The 26941-nt window shown below is 49.3% G+C and overlaps 1 protein-coding gene across 4 annotated transcripts in view; it reads right to left on the reverse strand.

Annotated features, from left to right (window-relative positions):
* LOC142001809 (uncharacterized) overlaps nucleotides 1-24920 on the reverse strand; it is a 41806-nt gene extending 16886 nt beyond the window's left edge. Inside the window, exons 1-9 of one of the 4 annotated variants that reach the window (XM_074977389.1) lie at nucleotides 24741-24920; nucleotides 23785-24351; nucleotides 22313-22445; nucleotides 22102-22206; nucleotides 18319-19977; nucleotides 6528-6585; nucleotides 1488-1549; nucleotides 527-607; nucleotides 60-135 (exon numbers count right to left, since the gene is read on the reverse strand). In XM_074977389.1, coding sequence (XP_074833490.1) covers nucleotides 60-135; nucleotides 527-607; nucleotides 1488-1493 — 163 coding nt within the window. In that variant the 5' untranslated portion in view covers nucleotides 1494-1549; nucleotides 6528-6585; nucleotides 18319-19977; ... (2 more) ...; nucleotides 23785-24351; nucleotides 24741-24920. Of the gene's footprint in view, nucleotides 1-59; nucleotides 136-526; nucleotides 608-1487; nucleotides 1550-6527; nucleotides 6586-10306; nucleotides 10390-11155; nucleotides 11218-13936; nucleotides 14126-18318; nucleotides 19978-22101; nucleotides 22207-22312; nucleotides 22446-23784; nucleotides 24352-24740 lie in introns of those variants that run through there. The other 3 variants (XM_074977390.1, XR_012642572.1, XM_074977391.1) reach the window with 3 other exon arrangements.
* Nucleotides 24921-26941: the final 2021 nt, after the last annotated feature.

Consider the following 26941-nt stretch of genomic DNA (forward strand, 5'->3'; position numbering starts at 1 on the left):
AAATGGCTCCTCAGGGGAGAGGGAGCAGCGGTAGCAAAGACTGAGACTCACTCACCAACCTTCATCACTCTCACCGTTGTCCCCGAACTGTACGCTCCGCTCCCTTCGCCCGGCGCCATCCACCTGGCCTCCCTCCTGGGAGCGCAGGCCACCATCGCAGGGGGGAAAAAGATGCCAATTACCCCAATGGGCCGAGGAGTAACGTGGCCTCCTGTCTTGCACTGGCAGGGGAGACAAGCTGGGGCTGGGAGACCACGGGAGGGGGGCTGCCAGTGACTCCTCTCCCAGTAGGTGGCGCTGTAGGTCGCAAGACAGCTAGGTGGTCTCAGAGCAGCCAAACGAATGAGGCATGGAGGATATGGGCCAGGGCTACTGGCGAGCTGAGAGCACTTGCCCCCTTCCACTATGGAGCAGGAGCGGGCCCTCCAGTCAATGGGGGGCAGGAGGCGTACATTAGGAAGGCAGGTGGACTCCCTCGCATGGTGGTGGGGATCCATACCGCACCGCCGCCCTTGCACCCCCTCACCTCATCTGTGTGCTCTGTGCTCTGCCGTCTCATGGCCAAAATGCTTCCCGAGTCTCCCGTGGAACGGCTCGTTGCTCTACACTGAGAGAAGACAGGAGAAGGCCCATGAGAACTTGGAGTCCCCTCTACCTCCCCCAGGGGGGAAGAGGCGCAGGCGGAGAGCACAGTCTGCCAAACCCAGTGCCAGCAGCCAGCAAGGAACTTGCTAGTGGGGGACAATCGGCGACAGAAAGACACTTGTGCACTTTGTGGGGAGGGTCGCGAGCAGAACCTGGAGTCTGTGCATTATTAAAACGCTGATTGGCCTTACAAGACAGGCAATGACCCAGCTCATCATGGGCCACGGGGTTACCCACTGGCTGGGTGGCACTGAACCCAAATTGCACTCGGGGCCCGACCTGACCAAGGCAGGGAGGAGGGATACGAACCCTCCACCCTCCTCTCTGATTCCAGTTCAACTCAGCCAGATGTCACTGCACTTACATTAACCCGTTCTTCCGCTCTGCAGAGGCCACCGGGATAAGCAAGTTGCTGGAGAACAAGCCAATGATACTGCCTCCTGCTGGCGAGAGCAGAGATGAACTACCTACGACACCCATTGAGGACAAGGCAAAACTGGGGTTCCTGCAGTGCCCCCTACTTGGGAGGAGAGGTGTGAACGGTTGCTGACGATCCGTCACTGGAAATGGGCGACAGGAGCAGCTCATGGCACTTTTTGGGGAACACCACGAGGCCCAAGCCTCTTTCAGAGTTAAACACGCAGCCTGCCAAAACCCAGGGCACGTCAGGTGGCTGGATCTGCGCTAACCAGCCTCCTACTGAGCCAGGGGGCACGCCCAACACAAGGGCAGCTCATGCTCGGCAGAAGCAGCAGCATACAGCAGGCACAGCCCTGGAAAAGCATAACAGCTCAGTGCTTCTCCCCAGCACAGGCTGCAAACCCCTCCTGCTGGCCCATTACCTGCATACAAAGACAACACAAGTCTGGCCAGCTCTGTCTGCTGCTGCCTCAGTGGCTGGCGGCTGAAAGGAAGCAGGAGATCCAGATTAGCCAGCAAGGAGCTCTGCCCAGCAGGGATGAGCCTTTACAGGGCTGGTGATGGCATTCCCCGCTGGTTCTCTTTTGGGGGCCTGTCCCACATGACAGACCTGCAGAAGGTGACCCCTTGTGAACCCAGCACTGCAGCACTACCCCAAGGGGCTGACAGCTGGGAGGAGGGCTCCTCCATCTCTGGGCAAGCCCGAGCCAGCCGCTCTCCAGCCCACTCTGCTGGTGCCCCTCGCCTGGCATGTTCTCCGTGGTCCTTACCCTTTCGATGTCCCCCTCTCTCACCCGCCAAAGCAGGTCAGCACCAGCCTGCAGCGCTGCTGTGTCCCTGCTTACGGCTTCTCCCTCCCCGGGGAGCTGGGCAGAGAGGTGCTCTCCAGAGCCATCTCCAGAAAGGACTGAGTCACCAGCTTCATCGCAATCCCCCCCCAGCTGCCAAATGGACCTGGCCTCCCAGGGCTACCCAAGTGTCCTTCCAGGAGGCAGGAGAACCACCCAGCTGGTGATGGAGCAACAGCACCATCTGGTGGGAAAGCTGCTGCCGGGCGGGTAGCTTCCCTCCGGGCTCCCCCCAGTACATGGTCTAGACATGGGCCTCAATGCCACAGAGCAAGGGGGCGGGTAAGGGAGCTGATAACCAGCAGTGACCTTTCTTTTCCTGACGTTCATACACACACAGGAGATTGGGTCTCACACGTTGCCCCATGAGGCCGCCGACAGGCGAGTCAGACACTCAGCTGCTGCCCCGCCTTCCATACCCAGCCAGCCCAGCCAAAGGACGCAGATATGTGAGGGGCTGTTCAGTCCCTAGTAGAGGCCAGTCGAGTCGTTGGAACTCAACGGGTGGAGCAGGGACTAGATCTGAGAACTGGGGCTAGATGGAAGTGTTACCTAGTGGCTGGAGCCAGGGGGCTGCCAGGTTTTATTCCTGGCTCGGGAAAGGTGAGCCCTGTGTGAGTGCCCCCCGCCCCTCTCCTTGACCTCCTCTGGGGAGGAATCACAGCTTTTACTACCCTGAGGCAGGGCCCTGTGTTGCAACCAGGCATCCCCTGCAGGTCCAAATGGATTCAGGCACACATAGTTCTCCTCTTCAGGAGTCTGGGACCAGGAGGGATCAGAGCGACCTCCTCAAGCCCACATGTTGCTTACCCTAACCACAGGAGCACAGCAGGTCGATAGAGGGGTTTAGAACAGGCTACAGTCTGGTCTGTCTTACTCAGCAGCTTCCCTTCCTGAAGGCAACGGGGCCAGGCCTGGGGGTGTCTGGATTGAAGTCTGGTTCCACAACTCCCCTGGCTTCTTGAGACCGCACCCCTTTGAAGCTCAGTAGCATTGTCCCCCACCCACCCCACTGCTGACACCTCCGGCCAAACCCCACCGCCAGATAGGCCCAGCAGGAGATGAAGTCTGGGTCTCAAAGCCAATGTCTCTGCCATTGTCCTGTAAGGACTTGGTTGGTTTTGCTGACTGACCCCTCTAAACTCAACCAGCTTATTCATAAAGTAAACCTCCACCATTGACACAGAAGTCCCCTCTCCATCTCAAGGGGGGAAGAAGAGGACAGAGCCATGTAACTGCAGCTCTGCAAGGCATGCCTCCAAGGTTGCATCCCAACTCTGCCACCAGCTATTGTACCAAGTCAGGCAAGCCAGATCCCACTCGGTGCCTCAGTTTCCCCCTTTACAACACGGACTTCACCGCTGCCTTCTTCTGCACAGTACTTGGCGCGCTCCGGATGCCTGGCACCTACACAAGCGCTCCGGAGCAGCAGCACACAGAAGGCAGAACGCCTCTCAAATGGGATATTTTTAAAGCTGTTTCTCACCCAGCAGTGACTCCCGGTGCCTCTGCTCAGCGCGGAGGTGGCAGTGGGGAAGGTGGCAGTGGGCGATGTTTGGATGCAGGATGCTGCTGCTTTGCTGTCTGGTTGCAAAGGGAGGGATTCATGACAGACGGCAGGGAAAGAAACAAGGTAGATTTCTGTGCCGCTCTGCATACCAGTTTCCCTCCAAGGCCCCATTCTCACCCTCCTGCTTAATCCCCACGCTGAAATCACCAGCCAGCCTCCTATCTCAGAAATTCTGCCCAGAAAAGGTCCTTGAGACCCCACCAGACATAGATCACTTAGGTGCCTTTATCCCATGGCCTCCTGCAGCCACTTACTGGCTGGGTGCCTCAGTTTCCCCATGGACCAAACAGAAGTGGAGTAATGGTACTGCTCTTACAGGGGTTTTGAGGATTAATGGCTGGGAAGTGCTGTGATTCATCTGCTGGGAAGCACCTGTGCGTGTCCTGGGTACCTACTGTCACAGCTGCTTTCTGGTTGCAGCTTAGTCATCACAGTTGGATTAGGGGAGGCTTTTTCTCAATCGGCAGATCTTGTGCTGATGGGCAAGGCAGCAAACTGACAGCCCTGCATCCTGCAGGTCCACAACATGTCCCATGTCCAGGCAAGCCCCTAATGCACCTCTGCCCCATGCCTTAATCTAGATGAGAGCCTCTCTCTTGAGATGGGAAGAGAGTTAAGTCGCTGGGACCTCTGTCAATGGAGAATGGCAACAGGAACAGGAATTAGTGCCCTGTAGTGGTGGGTTTGGCAGTGTGAATCTCTGTCTACCGGGAACTGAGTCCTGCCAGACTCATTACACCGAACTCACTTCCCACAGGAACTTTCGGTCTCTGCTAACTGGGCTGGATTCAAACTGCCACCTCAAAGGAAACAGGGGCTGCATCCCTGACCAGCCACCCCCCACACTGCAACTCCAGAAAGAGCATTGCCTGCAGCCGTACTGGAACCCAATCAGTCACCACAGCTCTTGAGTTTGCATGCTCCCCTTCTGCCTTGACCAAGCAGAAAATGACGCAAATCACCGACAGACACGTTGCCTGGTATTGGGCCTCAAAAGGGTCACACACTGTACAGGGAAGAGGTATCGGGGGTCCTTCCAGAGGTATGGCCACATGGTAGAGACATCTGAAAAGTACTTACATAGATGGGTGGGTAGAAGTGCAGCCTGAACCTCTCTAATCCGGCACTCTCTAGTCCCACAACCTCCGTGGTCTGGCACAACTTCAGTTAGCTGGATGTCCACTTACCAGCTGTGTTGCCAACTTGCCCACAGTCCTATAAAGTTTGTCTGTAGCCACCAGTCCTGGCTCTCGGTGTTTTGTGTTGTTCTTTAGCTGTAATTTATCCTTACATGCTTTCTAAGAGCCCAGCAAGCAGTGTACGTGTTGGTAATACCTCCAGACAATATCGACCTCCCCTGGTCCGGGAAATTCTCTGGTTCAGCACCAGTCACGTGCTGAGGGTGCTGGACTAGACAGGTTCAACCTGTACGGTTGCATGAGCAGACGGAGGAAATCAGTGGATGGTTAGCTAGACCACTGGTGAGGAAGTATGTGGAGGTTAAGGAGAATTTATAGGCACAGACACATAGTAAGGCTTGGTGGTGAAGAAAGAGTTAATTTGTATTGATGGCAAGGGAGCCAAAGCCTTCCTGGTGTTTTATTAGTATTATCATTAATAACATTCCCTGCAGCTGCGTAATCATCCCTCTGAAGCAGCTGCAAGTTTACATCAGCCCTCCGTTTGTTAAAATGTCACAGAGATAAATATGCCAGCGTGAGGGGCACAGAATTGTTAAGGAGAGCAGAATACGGTGCCTCCAAGGGTGCTCGGGGTCCGAGGGACACAAAACCAGAAAGGGGGATAATCAGCCAAAACCATACTTAAAAAGCAGCCAACAAAATATCTGGACAAGCCTGATCTGGGGTCTAACAGTCTAGCGCCTGCTAAGGCAAATTTATTAGAACTCTTTGACAGTGTCAGCAACTGAGTGGATAGAGGGGAATTGTAAGCACCAACAAGCCAAGGGTACCTCTCCAGATGCTGGGTCATGCTTTGGCGCAGGGGGGCTGGACTAGATGACGTCCTGAGGTCCCTTCTGGACGTATATTTCTAAGTCTCGTGGCTTGGGGGGTGGTTGCATCTCCTGCAGATCTTTAAGCTCGCCAGCTTGGGTACCAAGCAGAGTAAGCCAGGCCAACGTGGGCTCAGCTAATCACCCTAGTAACTATCCACAGTGCTATGGGAGGGATGGACAGCTCACCCTGCATCCTGTGCTACCGCCGCTTTGCGGCCTGGCACCAGAGAGCACTAGATAAAACCCAACTCAGGCATGTCTCTGCCCCAAGCTGCACCCACAGCCTGGGATGGCAGTGTCTCAGACCTTCGGCTTTCAAGGGTTATTAAGGACATGGTGTGCTGGGATCAATGGTGAAGGGTTGGTGTGGAATGATCCCAGGCCAAAAGACAGGGGCCTAAGAGTAGGACTAAGTGATGGATTTTTACCATGGGGTACAGCTATTCACAGGGGTCTCACAGCCCCCTAGTAAACAGAACAGGGCCCATCAGGGATCTGGCAAGGAGCATTAAGGAGTGGCCTGCCTGCTTGCCTTGGTCTCCCCTCTGGGTTCTTCACACTCGAAAAAGAGGCCTTCCCAAGTGCAGCCACCACAGCCCTCCTTAGGGTCTCGTTTGAGCCAGCCTCTAATTATAAGGAATCATCCGCCTTCTGCAGGGTTTCTCGTGCCTTCCAAGGAAGTAGCTGATGTCAGTCGCTGTCAGAACCAGGACCCTGGTTAGATGTAACCCAGCCCTGATCCACTCTAGGAATTCCTAGGAATGACAGCTCAGCACAGCTTACTACCAGGAAATGGGGGGACAATTACCACTACAGGGCATAGGTCTAGGGCAGCGGCAGTGAAAGGGTAAGTCAAACACACCCTTCTGAACTCTGATCTCTCTTTTTACTCCTGTTCCCTATCCTGAGCTCTCTCCCAGACCAGATCTGCCACATGATACTACAAAGGGTCATTCATTCATCTCCCCTCTTTAAAGCCACTGGCTAAGGTATAGACATGGGGAAATGTTTAGATTACTCTTCTTACCTGAGCTGCATAAACTGATAGCCGTATTCGCCCAGCCTGTCCTCATGCAGCGTCAGCCCTGGAGGAAAGACAGGGTAGACGGGTTACAGCCTCCATCCTTCCTTCCTCTGAAACTCATCCACTTCCAATAGAAAGGAAATCTGAGGGTGCTCAGCTGACAGCCAGCATCAGAGCTGCGCTCTGCAGGGAGAGGCCTGGCCTGAAAATCTGCTGAGTCTTTGCAAAGGGTGTATGGACATTACAATCCCTCTCCAGTTTGAGAACAGGTGGTACATATGGCTCCACCCTTCCATGACCCCTTCAAATGGCTCCTCATCTCAGGCTCACAGAAGAGAGTGGAAAGAGCACTATGGATTGGCAATGAACCACCACCGATCAGGAGTGGGCCACGTGAGTGGCCACCCTTCACCTCAGTGGGTGGCAACAGCCCATGGACCACCGGGGTTCCACCTGAGACCCTGTAGCGTCTTCTCCCCTCATGTGCTGGGGCACCGAAACCCCACACTTACCTACTGCTCCCCCTCCCTTCCATCTTCTTAGGGAAGAGCAAAAAAGTGAAAGGCTCTGGTGCCCCAGTGCAGGAGAAATGCAGTGGGGGGAGGTGGGCAGCCAAGGGGCCCTGAGCTGCAGGTTGCCCACCACTGCTATGTACCTTTGGACAACACTCAATGGTCCCACAGCTGTGCAGAGCCATTCGTGTTTGAACATGACTGAAATCCCACAGGAAACCACTGCGGCACTTCGCTCCCACCATAGCGCATTGTTGCAAGAACACCTGGGAGCTTTGGGTTAATTTAATTCAGTGCTTAGGTTTATATCATGCATGCAATGCAGCAGAGATGGACAGCTGTTGCATAAGTCTGGGTTACTGATAAGAGGCGCATGAAAGACTCTGCCATTTCAATGTCAGAGAGGATTAAAGGAAGCACAGAGGCAGGAGGCCATCCAGGGCCATTTAAGATACAAATTCCCTATTTATCAGATTACAGTTGGTATCATTTCCTTTGTAACTAGGTTATTGCTTTCATTATAGGGTCATGGCTGTCTAGATGAGGCACTTGATCATCTTTAGAAAGAACTGTGGGAGCTACGAAAGGAAGCTACGACTTACATTTCAGACCCTTGTTATTAAACCTCTGTGCCTCAGTTTCCCCATATGTAAAATGGGGATAATGACACTGCTCTTTGAAAGATACTTTCCTTTCCAGATGAACAATACTTGAGACATGCCAGATATCATTGTTGGTCTCCAGTAGGGCCTCTGTTTAAACTTTATACAGACAAGTCGTTCAACTAATATCAAACAGCACTTGGGGCTCCAGTCCTGAAACTAGATACAGAGAAGGTGGAGCTGAAGCGTGTGTGCCAGAGAGGATTGTGTGTATGATTTTTTATGCTCTGGAAAGATGTGATCTGTGTATTGTGTATTGCTGAGCATGCTGTCACTGGGAGAATAAGTCAGTCAAATGTCTGGGGTATATTTTAAATTCAGGATTGGAAGGATTAGATTTTTTTTCCCCCATTGGTAGTTGTCAGTAAGCACGAGTTTCACTGAACATACACAAACCAACCACAAAATTGTTTCCACTGAAAGAAAAAAAAAAAAAATCAAAATTTACAGACAGGAAAGGAAGAAAAATGCTGTTTGAGAATGTAGTTTGATTTAAGGATGTCAAACGTGTATATTTTCACGTGGGATGCGAATAGCATTACAACCCTTAGAACGAGTTTTCACTGATTGAACTGCAGCATCTACTGTCATTAAATAATTATTGCCTCATCCACACATCCCATCGTGTCTCACAACAGCAAAAGTTTAAAGGGAAAAAAATCAGAAAAAATGCTTTAAAAATCAGACATTATCCCTCACAATTATATAAAAATGAAATTCTGCCACACCTCTTTGTAAGGGACAGCCTGGGGGGTAATTCCGGAAATCTGTTTTATTTTGGCCTTAAGTGTGAAAAATTAAATAAAGCCACAGCCATCTAAATCAGTGCAAAACAGTGTCATGGTATCCTGTAGGGACTTGCATACAAGCCATATGCCCTCAAGACTGTTCGTACAAGTTGAACCTTTCTAGTCCGAAACTCTCAGGGGTAGCAACATCCATGGCCCAATACGATTTTAGTTAGCTGGATGTCCACTTATCATGGGTGTAGCCAAGTTTCTCACCATCCCAGGAAGTTTGTTGATAACCACCAATCCTGGCTCTCAGTGTTCTGTGCTGTTATTTAGCTGCAATTTACCCCAAATGTCTCCTAAGAGCCCCGTAAGCCGTGGAAGTGCTGGCAACGCTGCTAGACTATATTAACCTACCCTGGTTCGCCACCTCTCAGGTCCTGAGAGTGCCGGACTAGAGCAATTCAACTGATGGTTACAGATGTGTGTGAAACTCAGAGCAAGATTGAGACATGAGCAAGGTGAGGAAGGAGAAGTTTTCAGGTTTTGGAACAAGATGGTAAGTTGATGGGATGGGAGGAGCTATTCTAGATGGCAGGATTTAGAATCACAGAGTCCCAGGGCTGGAAGGGACCTCAAGAGGTCATCTAATCCAGCCCCCTGCCTAAAGCAGGATCAACCCCAACTAAATCATCCTAGCCAGGACTTTGTCATGGTTGGACTTAAAAACCTCTAGGGATGTAAAGCAGCTCATTTCCATAATGTTAGCAATGCTGTGATTCCTATCACACACCAGCCACCAGTGTGTGAAGTACTACTGCATCTCAGTCCAGTTCCCTATGAAGTCAGAAGATAGCTAGCTATCTGGGACAAAGGGGGAGAAATCAGATCCCCGGGCCCAGCCTCTCTCAGAGGAACCCTAATCAACACAGATTGTAAAAGCCAGCAGCCTGCACCAGACAGCCTGACATACTTGACAGGAGCAGAGCTGGCATGAGTAACAGTGAGGAATTTTGCAGAATGTCCAGAAGGCAGAAAAGGCCAGACAGCAGGTGATTTCTAGATGAGTAACAGAGTCTGAGAAAAGCCAAACTATATGGTACAGTACAACGAATGAGCAAAGCTGGTATGGTAGAGTTCAATGATCAGAAATGTGAAAATGGCCTATTCTTATTTGAATTGTGGCATCACATATCCACTCAGGATTCTCTGTGCTAGGTGCTGTACGGACACAGACCAGAGAGACGGTCCTGCCCCAGAGAGCTTACAAGCAAATAAATACCCATCTCCTATCTAATGTTTCATCTTGAAGTGCTTTGTGAAAGAGAGCAACATCACTGTCCCATTTTACAGATGAGAAAACTGAGGCAGAGGATAACGCATCTGCAAAACCTAAACCTCTCTTCCCTTCAGATATCTAGTAGCACTATGACCTTACCAAATATCTTCCTGGGTACCCCTTGCCCCTGCCCAGAGCTGCCTGTTCCCTGAAGTGGCCTGTCAGGTTCTCTTCTCAGGCCATCCCCGATCCCTTCAACCCTGCTGCCGGCTCTCCTGTACCCGGGACAGAGTGGTGACACACTGAGGGCAGAGTGCTCCAGGGCTACAGGCCAGCTGCATGCCAGATCCCCACCCCCTGCCCCATTGCCCCCTGCCTAGGCACAGTGACCTGTTCCTCCTACCTAATAGATAAACCCCCTAGGACAGGCAGTCTGAGACAGGTCTGGGACTCTAATGGGGTCCAGGCCCAGCAAGACCTGAATTTTGGGGTGTCCCCTGTGATCTGCCCTGTCAGGGATGCCCTGGAAACCTGTAGCCACAAGGCAGACGTACACCCCACACGGACCCCTGCTCCCAGCTTCCCCTTTCTCACCTACCTCCAAGCAGGTCTTTGGCCCAGAGAAGAACAACCTCCCCTAGGACGCAGCTTTGGAGAAACAGGCAGCCAAGGGTGTAGAAAGCTCCCTGCTGCCACAGCGCTGGGCCCAGTGGGACATTCTTCCGCTGTCGGAGCATCTGTTTATGGCGGCTCCCTTCCCACAGCCTGGCTCGTCTCAGTTACGTACACAAACTAGACACCACGCTGCCCCCTCCCTGGCCAAGCCCACAAACCCAAGGGGCGGGCAACACGCCGGGACAGCTAACAGCTCTCTTGCTCCTTTCATGCCCCAGTCTCCAAGCACTCGGGAGAATAACGAAAGGAGCTTAACAATACTCCTCCTCCTACTGATCCAGCTGACATCTGGGGAAACTGAGGCACGCAGGACATGCTCTCAGGTGAGTCACTTCCACTGGGTCAGTGGCAGAGACAGGGACTGAACCCAGGTCCGCTGCAAGCCCTTTGCTTCTGCCACAAGGAATCAGACGCTCAGTCTCAGGCATCCAAAGTGCCACATCGTCACGCCCCGGCCCCAGGTCTTGCTTACTGCGTATGAGCCATGTGAGCCCAGCTCACTCCCCTCCACCACCCAGGCTAGACCCTTGTCCCTCCATCTCCTGCCCTGCGCCAAAAGGCTCCTGTTTCCTTCTGCCAGCCAAGCGGCCCCTCGTTTCACAGCTCAGCTGACAACTCCTTACACCTGGCATCTAACTGCTCTTACCATTACAGGTCTGCTTGCTACCGACAAAGACAGTCCAGCGGCTCTGCCAGCGATTCCCTCTGTGCCCTTGAGCAAATCCCTTCATCTCTATACTTGGCTCCCCCCCGTCTGGATAGCAAGACCTACCTCCCAGGGGCCACGAAGAGTCCTTCATGCTTGGAGCGTGCTCCGACGAGGTCAAGGACTAGGCATTTCTGGAAATGCTCTTTCTGCTCGGGCAAAGAGAGAGAACGTCTCCCTGGCAGGCCAGGCCGCTGCAGGAAGCAGCTCTCCCTGGAATGTGCCGGGGCTGCTCCCAGCCGCTGGAGAAGCCCCTTGTTTATAAGCCCTGTGGCCGCCTTGTAAACACCGTGCACTGGCGATGCTTTCGGCTCCTGCCAGCGGAGCTCAAGCTCCTTCAGGACAGAGCAGTTTGCCTGCAGCGTGTGGAAGGGGGGCCTGGGTGAAGTGCAGCACATGGGAAGGCAGGCGCTGCTGCCCAGTCGAGGGAAGACGTGGTACAGAGCCAGCCCCGCGCCGGTGGGGGAAACCCACCATCGTCTCCGGCAAACCTGACGTTTGTCTCCCAGGTGTTTCATTAGCACAAGTCAAGACGTTTACACAGCAGCTGTCTCCATAGTAACCCCGTACCACTCCCCAGCATTGCAGCACCACCGTCCCCATTAGACAGTAAGCCCAGCTGTCCCCAGCAAAGCAATACAGCAGGCCTTGGACACCCCACACACACCTCATTTTCCCCTCCCCTGCGGCGAGAGACCCCCAATGTCACTGCCCCCAGCACTGCACTTGCCCTCCCTGTAACCTCCACGCTTGCCAGCAGCATAATGTGCCTGCCCCTCTGGTTAAAACCCCCTTGCAGCCCACAAAGCAGCTTGCTCCCTTCAGGAGATTAACGCTACAGTCGGGCGATGCCTTCAGTGGACAAAGAGTAGCAGCTACCCCCCGGGGCCAGAAAGAAGCCTGGCCAGCTCCATGCCCAGAGGAGATATGAGCCCCCACTTCCAGCTCCTCTGGAAACACACTGAGGTTCTGGCTGCAGCTCCTGACCTAGCACACACCTCACAAATCCATGGGACCTCCTGGCCAGACAGAGCTGTCCATCCTGCACCACAGGAAGGGGAGGCTGGACAGCAGGTGCCTCTGTTCTCCAGTTGCATCCCACCTCCAAGCAGAGCTCCTCTGGGCAGTGGGCACTGGCTCCCTAGATGCACTGGAGCAACCGGGCCATTGTCTAGGTTCCCTGCTCAGCAGCCCCTTTGATTTCCTCGATGATCAACAGGAATGAGCAAGGTCCAAAGGTTTTCGCCTTCATTATCCCCAGTACTCCACTGCAGTCTGCACTTGGCACGTCCTCCCCCTTTTGCTGAGCAGCAAGGCCTCGAGTTTTGGCCAGACCTAGACCATCCATCCCTGTCCTGCGAACAGCACTGTACGCGGGAGGGATTATTGCCAGACAGCCACACAAAGAACCCTTGCACGCATGCGCTGGCATGAACGGAGCCACAGCAGAAAGTCGGCCGAGTTGTGCCCATGCCTCGACCTGCCCACTTGGCAGTGGAGAGGCAGCCAAGGTAGAGGGAGCTGGGCTCCTGCTTAGATACTCCTCCAGCGTCTACTGCCTATTCCCTGGGCTTGTATCTTCTACCTACTCAGTTCCGTGCCCCAGAAGCTGCCTGCCGGCGAACCCCTCCGATTGGCTCGAGGGGAAAAATTCGGATCAGGCTTCCAAGACAACCTCAACGTTCAGAGCTGGTTTAATGTTTCGAAACACCGAAGGGTCAGGCAGAACCATCCCGTCTAGGACAAAGTGGGGCAGCCACCCCAGACCCTACACTTTTGGGGGCCCCACCGGCAGCTGCCCCAGGGATCCTATGGATGGGGAGAGGGAGGATTACCTGGGGCAGGGCACGGCTGTGGTGGTAGGCAGCAGCAGGGGGGTCATACCCCCTCAACCCCCCCATTCACCGTAGCAGGCCCGAATGGCACCCTGCCAGCGTGCTGAGCACTTCTCCACAGCAGCTCTGCTCCCTGCCACCTGCAGAGAAATAGGCCCCAGTGGGCCAGGAGGGCATGACAAGGGTGGGGGCAGTGCCGACTGCAGCTCCTGCGAGCCATGTGGTGAGCACAGGAGTAGGGGGGTATGGGGAGGTGAGCTCCTGCTGCCAGCACTGACCTGCACCTCCATCAAGTAATCTCAGGCTCAGTGGCTGGGGAGGGGGTAAGGGGCAGGGTGGAGCTGGAGCAGGGGGGAGGAGGGAGCAGGGCCTGCTGCATGCGGTTGCCCGGGGGCAGTTACTCCAACCCCCCCCACGCCCCTTGAGACAGCCCTGGCTGGGGGTGAGGTAGAATCTGCTTCAGCTCCGTACATCCCCTCCAAAAAGAGCAGAACTGCTACTACACACTGAGCTCTCTTACTGGACATAACCCCAGAAACATTCTTCAGGCTCTAGTCCTACGCCCGGAGAAGAGCTCCATTGACTTCTCTGCAAGATCACAGCCTTCAATATGCCTGGCATCCCTGGCAAGATTGGACTGCCTGCATGGCACTCGGTGCCAGGGACACCGACCATTGCTTCCCCCTCCCACCATCCAGTAATGCAAATAATTAGCAATAAAGCCTTCCGCCAGCGAGACCAATAACGATTCATCCCAATTAGAACTTAGTTAACTTCTTTAAGACGCTGGGGAGCCGAGTAGAGCAATGCATAATTCCTGTGGGTGGAGTGAGATCCTGCCTGGACACTTTTACAAGCCATAATTGTCAAATTCCACCCCCTTCTTTTCATGCTCTAAGGTCTTTACTGAAAGATTTCTCCTCCACCCCCTCCCATTTCCTATCATTTCTTTTAATTTTAGCACCCGACGTTCACACGGCCTCTGCACTAATCCACTGTGCAGGTCAGAGAGCAATACAGCCCCACGGAAGAAAGAGCAAGTCAGACACACAGCACAAGTCCTTCCAAAACTCAGCCTCAGTGCAGCTCTCCTTGGTCACTGCCAAGCTTTTGGAGAAGCAGGAGGGCAAGCAGGAGCCATCTGACACGACTTCATCTTAGTGTGGGATGGAGGAACGTCACTGCAAATGGCAGAAGGGGTCTGTCAGGACAGAGGTGCATTGTTAGACCAGCGGGCTAGAGGAAAAATGGCCTAGGAGGTGGTAGACATTAGTTCAGGCAAGTCATTTAGTCTGAAGGCCTCAGCTCCAACAGTGTACAATGGAAATAGCCCAGCCTTCCTTCACAGGCACGTTGGGAAGAAACAGGCTCCAGAATTAAGGGCAGCAGAGAGAAGCCAACTCAAAAGCCAAGATCAGCACTTGGTCTCCTGTAAGCTGAGCTCTTGAGCAGCCACCTAGGAGACAGTCACATGCCACCCAGCCGATTAGCAGAGCACCTGCAGCTAGAAAAATGCATTTCAACTGGTGGTGCACATAAAATTTAGTCTACCCTGCATGGAAAAAATTAGAGGAAACACTGAACAGAACCATTGAGTCCAGTCCCCTAGCTGCAGAACTTTGTCTTTTCTAACTCTAACTCTTAAGAAACAAAGGTTAGAGTTAGCACAAAAAAAGTTGTCTTGTATAACTGAAATTTTTATTTACATAAAGAACTTAAGAGAATATTGTTAGGAGTTGCAACCAAAACCAGGCATGAAAATGAGTCAGGCTTGTTTTCATGGTCCAATGGGGAGGAAAAGCTAGAAGTAAATAGATAACCTTAAAGGATCTGAAAGAAACAGGAGCTTAGCTAAGGGTAATAGCAACCAAAGCTACCACCATGGAGAGCTGGAAGTGCCTGATCCTTCAGACAGGAAAGAGGGGACATGACAAAAAAACATAATAATGAATGAGTTCAGGAAAGTAAATTGGGCACCTTTCTATAGGCTGTTGCTTTTTCTTCAATGTACAGTGCTGTTAATCTGTGAAACTCATTGCCACCAGCAACCACCATGGCCCGGTCATGTATTTGCATAGAACGCTGCCACAAACACAAGATAGGATAAGCTCTGAACTACTTCACTAGGTCTCTCTCTCAGCTGAACATTGACTACTTTCTTTCCAACCCCCGCCCCCAAACACACCCCTTTCTCTCCAGATATTACTTCCACAGGGCTCAGAGCAGCAAAGGAACTTGGCACAAGAAACTGCCTCCCCACCCGGCACATCCCTGTGATCACAGGGATACAGAAACTCCCTTACACTAGAGCGCAAGAGAGACCAAACACGCCCTGGGATGCAAGGGAGAGGTTTCAGTTTTCACTTCCATGCACACTATCCCCCAGAGAGAGCACCTTTGCTATTAAGCTTGTTGGGTCAAGCCTTACTCAACCTGTTTGCATAAGAGCCGTGAGCAGGAAGCTGGACTAGGGTGGCCCATTTAATGCCCATCAGCTGCTTTTCTACTTGTGTGCCTATTAAAGCAAAGCTGAAGCAGTATCATGAACTACCATGTTCAGTAAATGAGCTGAGCAGCTGTCCCTGTCCTACTGGAAGGGCCAAGTGTTATTTTTTTTGCACCTAGAAGTTGCACCTGACACACGCACACACACACACACAAAACCTGCTGCCCCAAGTGCTTAGAATCTAGGAACTAGTGGAAGGTGCATAAAGGGAACATTTGCTCGAGCTACCTAGCACTGAAAAAGCCCAGCATTGAAATTAACAACAGATGTTCCTGCTCGACCAGTACCAGCCCTGCTGGCTGGCTGATACCTTATAAACCAAGCCAACTGTACTCTGCTTTCTCAGTGCCTTTGGCATGGTAAAGATCTCCCTGCAAAGCTAGACATCATAAAAGAACCTGTACCAAAAGAAAGCATCAAAGCACCCCATGCAAAGACACATTCCAGCTAAGTATTAACTGAGCCAAAGCAATAACCTGATAGAAGACTTCCACAGGCTCCCTCAGATGCAGGCAGCAGCCGCTGTCTCTGGATTCTGGGCTTACACGCCTGATGCTTTGCAGCAAGATTTACCACCCCCTTAACTGATGTAGCCTACTACAGTCACATCCTCCAGGCTCCCTCCAAAGCTTCCTTAACCTGCTTTCAAACAGGAACAACTGCGATGATGGGGGATTATCCAGTCCTTTGCTTGCAAAGCCAGCTACTCAGATGACAGGAGCTGCTGATGCTGCAGGCATGCTTGGTTAGGTCTGTGCAGAGGGCATGGCTCAGCAACAAGCAAGCAACAAGACAATTCACTTTATCGTGGCCCCAGCTGGCAAGTACCTATTTAGTCATTACAACCCTTAGCAACAGCACTCATGAAACAAGCAGCGAGGGTAAGAGAATTTTAGGACTACGAAGGCCACTGTCACAGAGCCATAAGAAACCCACTTGTTCGCTTTGCTCTTGCTTGGAATTTCAGGCCTGAACAAAATCTGAACTCAAACTTCGCTGAGACACCCAAGTGCCACGTGACTTTACACGAGGCCTTCAGACGCCACACAAATTCTAACACAACCCCTGTAACGCAGCCATCGCTTTGTGAGCATACCCCAGTCGGTACTTGCTCCTGAAAAGCAGCCACCTCCAGGGTGGAACAGGGCACCTGTTTTAACAGTTGGCGGCAGACGCACGTAATATTGTCTACAATTAAAATGGGGGGGGGGGGGGGACTGATGTAGGCAGAACATAAACATCCCAGATGAAATTTGTTCACCAAAACAAAGCTAATTCCTTTAACCCTTTGGTGAGAAGACAGGATCTCAGCCCACAGTGACAGCTGTAGTCCTATGTCCTTTTTCTAGTCTATTAAAATGCACTACAGAAACAATAAGCTGTGGAACACAAGTTAATTGAGTTAAGGTAACCCTGAACCTTCTTGCTATGTTTTCTTTGAGCAAGGAAAGCTCCTAGAATGTTAGTGCTCAGCTCAGGTCACTAGCCGCTTACTTAAGCCACTCACAGGATTTCTGGAGTTGCAGCTGAACTCTTGAGCTGTGTCTACGCTACCGAGTTCTGTCAACAGAAGTCACTGTCGACAGATATTTCCCAACGGAACCTCTGTCTACAGAGCACGTCCACGATAATACAGGCTCCCTCTGTCAGAGTGACCAGACAGCCCAACCCTCTGTCGACAGAGTAACACCAACCCCCCCCCAGCGTGTCTACACTATTTTTTGTCGACAGAGGCGTTATGGCTTGTACGGTCAAGACCTAACTCTGCCAAGAAAACTGCTGCATTCTGTTGACAGATTCTCGACAGAACACATTTGCAGTGTTGACGCTCCCTAGTTTTATTGACAGAGAACTCTGTAACATACACCCATGCTGTTGGGTCTCCGGGAGAGTTTACTCCATGGAGTAAACCTTGGGAAGCAGGATCTGATGTCTGTCCTTTCAGCACCTCTTCTCACTCAACCCTGGAGCTGCACTCTGCTGCTCTCAGTAGCCCTTGTAAAGTCAGAGACGCTCTTGGAACATCACCATACCAATTGGAAAGCTTAATGCGGTTTTTGCAGACGTGCCAGCAAGCCCTGTCTCCCGCTGAAACCCACAAAGCAAATAAGGAAGTTTGCTTCCTTGATGATGCCTCAATACATTCTGGAACTAAAGGTGAAGATTTTTTTCGTGACCTGCTGAACCGAGAAAGCAAAGGACAGATCCCAGAAGAAGGGATGATGGCTCAGGGACTTGGTAAGGACATGAAGATTTCACCTGTGGGTTTCTAGCTGCACTGTCCCAAACTAGAGATTGGTAGGGATCAGTTTTTCCAGTGCCAACAGCTGCTCAGTTGCCTATGGAATTGTGCTTGGTTTTAAGTAAAACAGGGGCCTTTATAAAGGCCACTAAAAGTTTTCATTAATTAGCCCCACTGCTGGAAGTGAATGACTGACTTTTTCCCACCTTGCATGTGATCTCCACTCCAAAGTTTAAACATATTGGCAGGATCAGCTGAGGGGAATCTTTGACTAGTCCTGTTGTCCCTGTTCTATGGATACACAATGTAGGGCTACCTGTTACCTCTCTAACGTACTGAGCTCTGAAAAAGGTAATATCATTTTGAATCATCCAGAAACATGTTGTAGCCTGCTTTTTCTTTAAAGCAAAGCAGGTGTTAGGCAAGAGTAACTGGAAGTGCAATTTCAAGTCAAATATATCCAGTGATCCACAGTAACCAAAATACCATTAAAAACAACGACACCATGGAAGAGATCTTCTGCTTGAAACTCCAATACTAGTCACTATTGAGTCTACTTATTTAAGCCTTATTTCTTTAGTCTTTTATAAAGAGAAGTAGTAAAATAGCTTTACAACCAGTTTTCTTCTATAAACCAATGAGTTACCTGCACACTTCACACAGGCACACTGACAGGTTTGCCACTCCTGTTAAGTTTCCATTGGGAAGGAACATAACCTGCTAATGGAAATATACATAAGGAGACAGTCAAATCTGTGTCTTTTTCCAAGAGATTAGTAGTTTCACCAACTCCACAAGTTTGAAGTGTTACAGTCCTTGTCTTTTAGGAATTCACAATCTTACTGTGAATTAGACCCAAAAAAATAAAGAAATAAACCAACCAAAGAAAAATGTTTTTCCCTCTGAGTTCTTGTCACATGCATTAACAACAAAATTCAGACAGAACCTCCCAGAACTCAAGGTAAAGGGAAGTTGAGAGATTATCCATGGGCTTTGCTGAGTTATAAAATACTTCTAGTATCTGGAATGTGTATCTTTTTTATCTATTTAAACAAACTCCCATGGTGACATTTTCAAGTTGATTATGGGTGGGAGCTGCAGGGTTTGTAAAATTCTGTAAGACCTCATCACATTTCACTAAAAGAAATCTTTCCATGTTGAAGGCTCCTGACTAGCTAATGGGGACCTTCAGGATGGTACCTGCTCAGCTCCTCTGGCTTTGAGCTTCATCTTTGAGAAGCTTCCTGTTGCTCATTTAACTTTAAGGTGCTCACACAATGGCTGCTCTAAAACAGTGGCTCTCTACTGTTCCAGATTACTGTACACCTTTCAGGGATCTGATTTGTCTGGTGCATCCCAAGTTTCACCTCACTTTAAAACTTCCTGCTTACAAAATTAGATATAAAAAACAAAAAAGTATCAAACTTTTACAGAAAAATTACTGATTTGTATTTTATTACACAAAATACATCTATTAACATATAAATATTGCATTTAAATGTCTGTCTGGAAGGCTATAAACAAGCCACTGTACAAAATGTTAGTTTGTACAGACTTCTCTAGTGCATTTGATGTAGCCTGTTTTAAAACAAAGCAAATCTCTAGATGAGCGGACGTACCCCAGAACACCTCTATGTATCCCTAATTGAGAACCACTGCTACAAATCCCAAATCAGAAGCAGCTCCAAAGTACGTTTTACGCACTCAGAAGCAGGAGGTGACTAACAGCAAAGTACAGCAGAGGTCTCAGTCTGTTAGAATGAGATAGTGACTCAAAGCAACCAAGAAAAATAGCCCTAATGACACTGAAGACAGCAGATGAGGAGAGAAAGACATGCGCAGTGACTGGGTGCTCTCAACCTATTTATTACTGCCAGTTTAGGAGAAGCACTGTGGTTTCTCTGGGGTGCACTTCATGTACAAAGCACACATATTCTGCCCATTCTTCAGCAAGACCCCAGGAAGTTGATGGTCAGGTGAATGTTGTAGACTAGCCAATGGTTCTCAGACTCTTGGTTGGGTCCCCACTTTAATGGGGTCACCAGCACTGGCTTAGACTTGCTAAGGCCTGAGCCCTACTGCCCAGGGCCAAAGCAGAAGCCAGTGGGCTTCTGGTTTGTGCTCTCATCCCCTGCCCCAGGGAGTGGGACTGGGGTAAGGGCAGGCTTTGATCCCCCTCCTAAAGTTGTGTAGCAATTTTTGTTGTCAAAAGGAGCCGCAGTGCAATCAAGTTTGAGAATCCCCTGGACTAGAGCTCATCCTCAATCACGTCCATATGTCCAACAGCCACAGCCAGACAGACAACCTGGTGCAGAAAGAGAAAGACAGTATAATTCAACTCCAGTGGTACTGAAGAACAGTTTAAAGACCCTTATACAATAGCTTATATTCAGTCATCAAAACATTTGCATGATTAGATTACAAGTGATTTAAATCTTTGGAATCCTTCTGTAAGCTGCAATTGAATCTCCCCATGAATCTTTTTAAAGGGATGAAATGTTATCCCTGTCTGGTTTAGGATTCACCAGTTATGACAATTCCTCTATGGCCTACAAAAGCTTTAGGGCATTCCAAAGTTTCCACAGCTTTATATTTGAATAGTCCATTAATGCACCATTTGTGAATTTTAAATCCGGACAGCTTGTTGCACCAAACTCAAACCTTAATATTTCCAGTTCATCTAAAAAATATGTAAGTTTGCCACTAGCTTTAATACGCCTTAATTAAACACACATGCTAAACAAGTGGGTGCAATCAATGATGATGGAACTAGTCAAATGATTACATAGTACGTTTTAGTAGATCCCAAAGTACTTTAAAAGTTCTTGTTTGGCAAATCAGCAATATGCAGCAGAGATTAAGTGATCTGCTTTACACCCAATGGCAGAGCAGGGATGAGAAATCATTTATCAATATTCAATACAATACTCTCCCCAATACCATGCAATAAAAGTAAGATTGCTCCTTCCCCACCAAAATATTCCACAAATCACTAATCCATGCTGCACAGACTGTTTTACAATGAGCTCCTTGGTTCTGTTTATAAAGTAAACTCTTTTATATCTGGCAGTCCCGGGAGCAAGAGGTTTCTGGATTTACAAATATTTTGGGTAACAGAAAGGTATACCCAGCAATGAATAACACAAAAGAAAAACAAGATTAGGTATTAAGAAAAACAAACAAGTGTGCAGAGTGCTTTAATTTATCAACAGTAGTATTGTACACTATAAACTTATGTTATTTGCTGTATTTATTTACAGTTACTTTCACTACACAGTACTTATGGAAAACAACTAAAATTTATTTATGGTTAAAATGCCGGTTACTTGAGAGTTCTGGATGATAGAATGCCAGATATGAAAGAGTTTACTGTATTCTTCATACTAGAAAAATCATTAGGATTTCTGCTTTCAGCAATTTAGCTACCAAAATTTGCTTTTCATTCTGTAAAGGACTCATTTTATATACCAAATTTACTCAGTTATGCTTAGAGCCAGAGTATGGACTTATGTTCGAAATGGAAATCCTGGATCCATGCTCCACTGTCAGAAGTCAGTAGCTCTAGCTATTTAGTGAAATTGAAGTTGTTTTTAAATCAAGGGTCCATTTAAGCTTGATGGGGAATATTTCTCTTCAGAGCATAAATCAGAAAAGCCGTTTTATGCCTGCACTGACTTGTGAATTTGGTCAAGCAGTAATACTTGCTAGGAGTCAGATTTAGCCTATCATGGTACCACACATTAACATTAAATATTTAATTAGGGTTGTTTTCTAAACAACTTTGATTCCATCCCGTTTTCCATTCCATGCATCCGACAAAGTAGGTTTTTGCTAACGAAAGCTTATGGCCCAGAAATACTAGTTAGTCTTTAAGATACCTCATCCTCTACATTAACTTTCCTGAAAGTTACCAAAACAGTTTTAGAGCAAATACAGAAACCATCACTAGGAACTCAGTTTCGCCTTCAAGAGCTGAGATGTTCATTTACACAGTATTAAGCTTCAGCTACTACAAACATCCGTTTACATGAAACAAGTGCATTACCCTAATGCCTGGCTAACTGAAGCTTGAGAACATCCTCCCTAGTGGAAGGAACCAATCAGGCAAGGTGCTGTGTTTGTCCTTAAATCCCACTGACTTCAGTGAGCATCAAGAGCACTCAGCATTTTCTCAAGTTCAGGCCCCTTAAACTTGCACCGGTAGTTTAAAACAAACTCTAAAATCCCTCTGTCCTCAGGTTAGCAGCTGAACACTTTGTGTTCCCTAAACGCACAAACTGCAATTGATTGAATATTTTCCACTGGCAGCCTCCTTAATGCTGAGGACAGCCAATAATCAAGCAGCCAGCCAATAACCATTATAGCCCTGATTCCCCATGCCATGTAAATGGCTTCCGGAGTCTGGTGCTCTGCTTTTTATTTTGTTTACCTTTTCCACCTGAAATGTGATGATAGACTTGATCGCCTCAACCCTGGCCACCGGGTTGACATTGTGAGTGAAGAGGGAGGGGGAACTTGACAGGTTTGTTCAGACCTGGACCCAAGAAAAAAAAGGAATAAGATCAGGGACTTCCAAGCCACAAAGGCAAAGTATTTTTAACTCTGAAAAAGATTAATCTATAGACTATCACAGTTCTCACCACAGTGTTTGATTTACACCTTGCTAAGCAGCAGTTTGCAAGTTTCTCTACGAACCACTAAGTGTTCACGGCAAAGGCTCTTGAGGTATTTACAGACTCCTCAGAGAATCTCACATGAGGTAGCAAGTTTCACCTGGAGAGAAACCTAGGTTGAAGCAAGTGTAATGGTCCCATCACAACAGATCTGGAATGTTTCTTAAACACAGGTAAACCAAACAAGGCAGTTTCTGGAGTGAGTCAGGCAAACTTCCTCCTTCCAAACATGGATCAGCATTAACCTGATGTTGGGGCTGAGAGATAAGGGTTCTGTTCATTACAATAAGAGCCCTTGGAATTAATCAGGACAGACTCCGCTTGATTTACAGTATTGTAAACATGTTGGTCGCAGAATACGAGAGAGGTATGCTCCTCTTATAAAACCGAGATCTGCTGATGCAAGGCACAAGCTTTTGAACTCAATGAGACCAGACCTGAAGAACTCTGTGTTGCTCAAAAGCTTCTCTTACCTAGGAGAGAGACTAGGTGGGTCAGGTACTCTCTTAACTGTGAAAGTTGCTGCGGAAGTCTTTTCCACACTAGAATTTAGTCAGTGGTGCAGCTGTGCTGATGCTATTTACCTCTACCTGTAAGCTACATCTACACTAGGAGTTTACTGTGATGCAACTACTCACCTGGCTAACAGGGTAATGTGGGAAAAGCCTAAGGCAACAGACCCAGGGACTCAAATAAACCAAAACGGTTTTAAGTGCTTGCAAAAACTGCACAAGTCAAACTAACTAAACTCACATTACACTATAATACAATCACACCCCGATTAACTGTTAACAATTGTTAATTAACAAATTAACTGTTCACTCTCCTGTCAGGAAGCTTGCTGATTTGAAATCGCTAAGTTGGTAAATTTCAGCTCTAGCACAGCTCAGCTACTTGCACCCCTAACAGCTCTTTTGTATCCCATACTGTAGTTGAGGAAAGCAACTGCTACATAATTGAATTTCCAAGCAATCTGAGTAAACTGAACAGTTTCCTCAACTAGTGTCCAAATGGAAATGGCAATTAGTGCACCTGTGATTTACAAAGGTTGATCATATCAGTAACTTGGCCTTGACACCATGACAATATTAAAGAAATAATTCATCGTGATTACAAAAGGAACTGAAAAAAGCTATTCTTTTCTTGTTTAAAAGAATGACTTGTCCAAGGACTCTAGAACTAAACAATTCCTCACTAACAACTTAGTGAGTAGGAGTCAGTTACTCCTAAGGGACTTCTGCAATGCTCATGTTGGATAATGTAGTGTGTATCCAGAGTGACACCACTGTGGCAAGTTTCTATTGCATTTTAACAGTCCCATTTCTTCTCCATCTCACAGAATTTACATCAGCCCAAGGTCTGCATTACATTGTCTAGTATTGCCACGTAGCCACTAGCCATACAAATTACAGGCATATTGGAAGCATAGTTCTACTCACTCAAGTTTTTCACTAGTTGCCTCTTCTTCAGTTTCTTCAGAGTCTCAATATCCATGTGAGGGACAGCAACTGCTCTGGCCAAAAAGTATTGCTGGTTCCCAAAGAATTTAAGGCAGTGGGTGGACTTGAGCCTGTTGGGAAGGGAAGACGACACCCCACTCCGTCTTTATGGGCTGCCAACGCCATTTGCTAGGAGAGGAGTGCACAGAGCAACAGCTCAGAAACATTATGACAGTCATCATGAACCTTCACACATCTGCCTCTAATTTGCTTTCTCCAAAAAGTCAGTACGATCAGTACAGGAGCCTCACATTTTAAGACCCAAGCATGGGCCTGTCTGGCTGCACCCATGTGACGATTTAGGGGGGAGGAGGTGCTCTGAACTACCCAGGCAATTCAGCATTGCCCAAGCAGGCAGTCATGACATGTACATTCAAAGTGCCAGGAGAAAGTGTGATGTAGGTCAAACACAGGGCGGGATATTCCAAGCCTGACTGTGCCAGAAATTTGTCCTTCTACAGATCACAGGTTTGCAGACTGATCAGGAACACCACAGTTTCTGTAAGCCTGAAAAACGGGGGAGGGAAAAAAGAAATTTCAAGTCACTGCAATTTAAGAGCCCAATAAAATAAGATGAACAACAGCACACAAAGGAAAAGCTATAGTGACACCCGGTAGACCATGAATACTCTGCCACAAACCCCCTTCTCTTCACTAGAAACTGTCCGTCAGGCAGCTGACATTCGGGAAGCGGTTCTACCAATGGCACAGCGGAGAGTTCCGCCACGAGCGGTTTCCCTTCCGTCCCTTACAGGGCCCCCCTCGCGGTTTCCTGCAGGGAAAAGTCGCCGTTACGGATTTCGAAGACGAAACACCAGATCTGAAACTGGAAAGGGCCAACGCTAGTCACCACCCGGGACAAGATACACGGGCAGGTCCATTCACACCCCATGCACCTTGAATCCCCTGAGACACAAGGGCGAGTCAGCCGGCAGCGCTCCGGGGCGGCGAACCAGTCCTCTGTCCAGCAGCGGCCTGGGCAGCAGGGAAGGGAGGAGAGGGACGTATTCCTGCGGCACCCCGGGCCCACGGAGTCCCGGCACTTCACACGCCGCCTTACCTAGGGATGGCCCCCCCCGTACCTCAGCTCTCTCAGCCCCGGAAGCGGCTCGCCATCGCTCCGACCCTATCCGGGCCCGCTCTCGCGAGAGTTGGGAGTGGGCGCCCATCGGACGCCACCTCGGGAGAGGCGGAAGGAAAAGCAATGGCTGTGCTCGGGCGCCATCTTGGGAGTGGCAGAGCGCGGCCCCGGCTAATGGGAGTACGCAGCCAGTACCGGTGTGGCCAATAGCAGGGGGATTGGAACAATGGTGGAGGGTGGGTGCATGGGTGCTGAGAGCCATTGAACCAAACTGTAACCACTTCCAGCCAGGGGTGCCCTAGCACCCCTCATTCTAGCCCCACTGGCCAGGCGAGTGTGCAATGCACCAGAGCTGCAGAAGCAGAGCAGTGTAATTGCAGCTCCACTGGGACGGTGGGGGTTTAATACTGCCTAAGGTCTGGACACATGGGTTTTAGCAAGTCAAGCTGGCCAGTGCTTGACTTTGAAGCCAGGCTGCTTTGTCAGGGCCAGCAAAAATAAGGAGAGCCCAACAAAGCTGTGGATATCTGCAGGTATCCCCACCCAGGACTACGGGTGCAGATATCTGCAGACTGTTTTTGCAGACGTGCATGCAGATACCAAATTAGTATCTATGCAGGTCTCGAAAAAATAAGCCTGTGGTCCAGAGTACGCAGCATGCGGAATTTCCCCAAAGTCCATCCCGTGTACCCAAACTCACTGAGTTGAAGGCCTTGGGCTAGAGGAGGGCATTAACTCTTTCAGAAAAGATCCCATAGGCCACGAGTGGGCAACAATTTTTGTTGGGGAGGTACTCCAAGATTTTGAAAAGTGGTCAAGGACTGCATTTTTTTATAGACTGAGTGCAGGGTCTGGAGCAGAGGTTATATGCAAAAGGGAACTTACGATAGGCGAGGGGGGTGCAGGAGATAGTGGGAGGTCAGAGAGGGAGTTTGGGTGAAGTAAGGGTTGTGACCTGGGGCAGTTTGTGGGGGAAGTGGGGCAGAAAGAAAGACCCCCACATAAGAGAGATTCTTCTGCTGGTCTGAGTTTGTAGCTGGAAAGGTCAATGCTTCTGCAATAGTACACAGACTGACATTATATGCAAACAACATCAAAAGAGACACAATCTCAACTATGCTGAATGCTGTGCTGTCCAGAAGTTCAAAAAAATCTCTCTGTTTGCATTGGTCAGTTTTGTGCATCCAGCCAATAGGATCTGAGAGATTTTGCTGGGGGTGGGACGCTGCAGCCCAACTTCCCAACTCCCATTGGCCAATTTCCACCCAAGCGGAGCTGAGAGAATTTCCTGAGGCTGCAGGGGCAAAACGTGAAGCTCAGCCTCCTCTGCAGGTCTCGGGGGTCAGCCACCGGCTAGTGGGGCTAGATCCCGCCCCTATGGCCTATCTTACCTTCCCCTGCCATAGACTGTAAGGCTACAGCAGTGCTATTTACAGAGACCTCTCTCCGATTTGTGCCAAGCAAGAGTTTGCGTTAAGCACTTCCTTATTTCAGCAAATTCTTAAATGGCTCTAACTAGGGCACTTCTCCTACTAAATGACTAACCGTCACTATGAAGGCAAATAGTAGCAGCAGTGGGGAGATGAGTCATTTTAAAGTTTGATGAGTGTGATCAAGTGACTTGTGACCAGTAACCTGGCTCCCATCCGCCAGACAGATACTCTTCTGTTTTAAACACTACTGAGAGACCGGTCTTTTAATTACACAAGCCATCCTGAGTTCAGGATGCCACGCTTCCCCTAGCAGTGGGTATGATGAAACACTTACCTGAAGCAACACAGGACAGGTGCTCTAGGCTACGGCCACATCAGCGATTACAAATCCAGCAGTGAATCTTAAAACTTGGGACTTTTCAAGGGAATATGGAAAGTTTCAAATGTCTTTTGCTCTTTATATAGCCACCTTCTTTTCCTGCTTGAGATTTCAAATGGCGTTGAAAGCACTCCAATACAATTCAGAGGCCAAAACTCACTTATGCGCTCTACTGTCTAAACACTTATTGAAAGGGTCAAGTTC

This window comes from Carettochelys insculpta, chromosome 26 (genome assembly GCF_033958435.1).
Source record: "Carettochelys insculpta isolate YL-2023 chromosome 26, ASM3395843v1, whole genome shotgun sequence".
Lineage (NCBI taxonomy): Eukaryota > Metazoa > Chordata > Testudines > Carettochelyidae > Carettochelys > Carettochelys insculpta.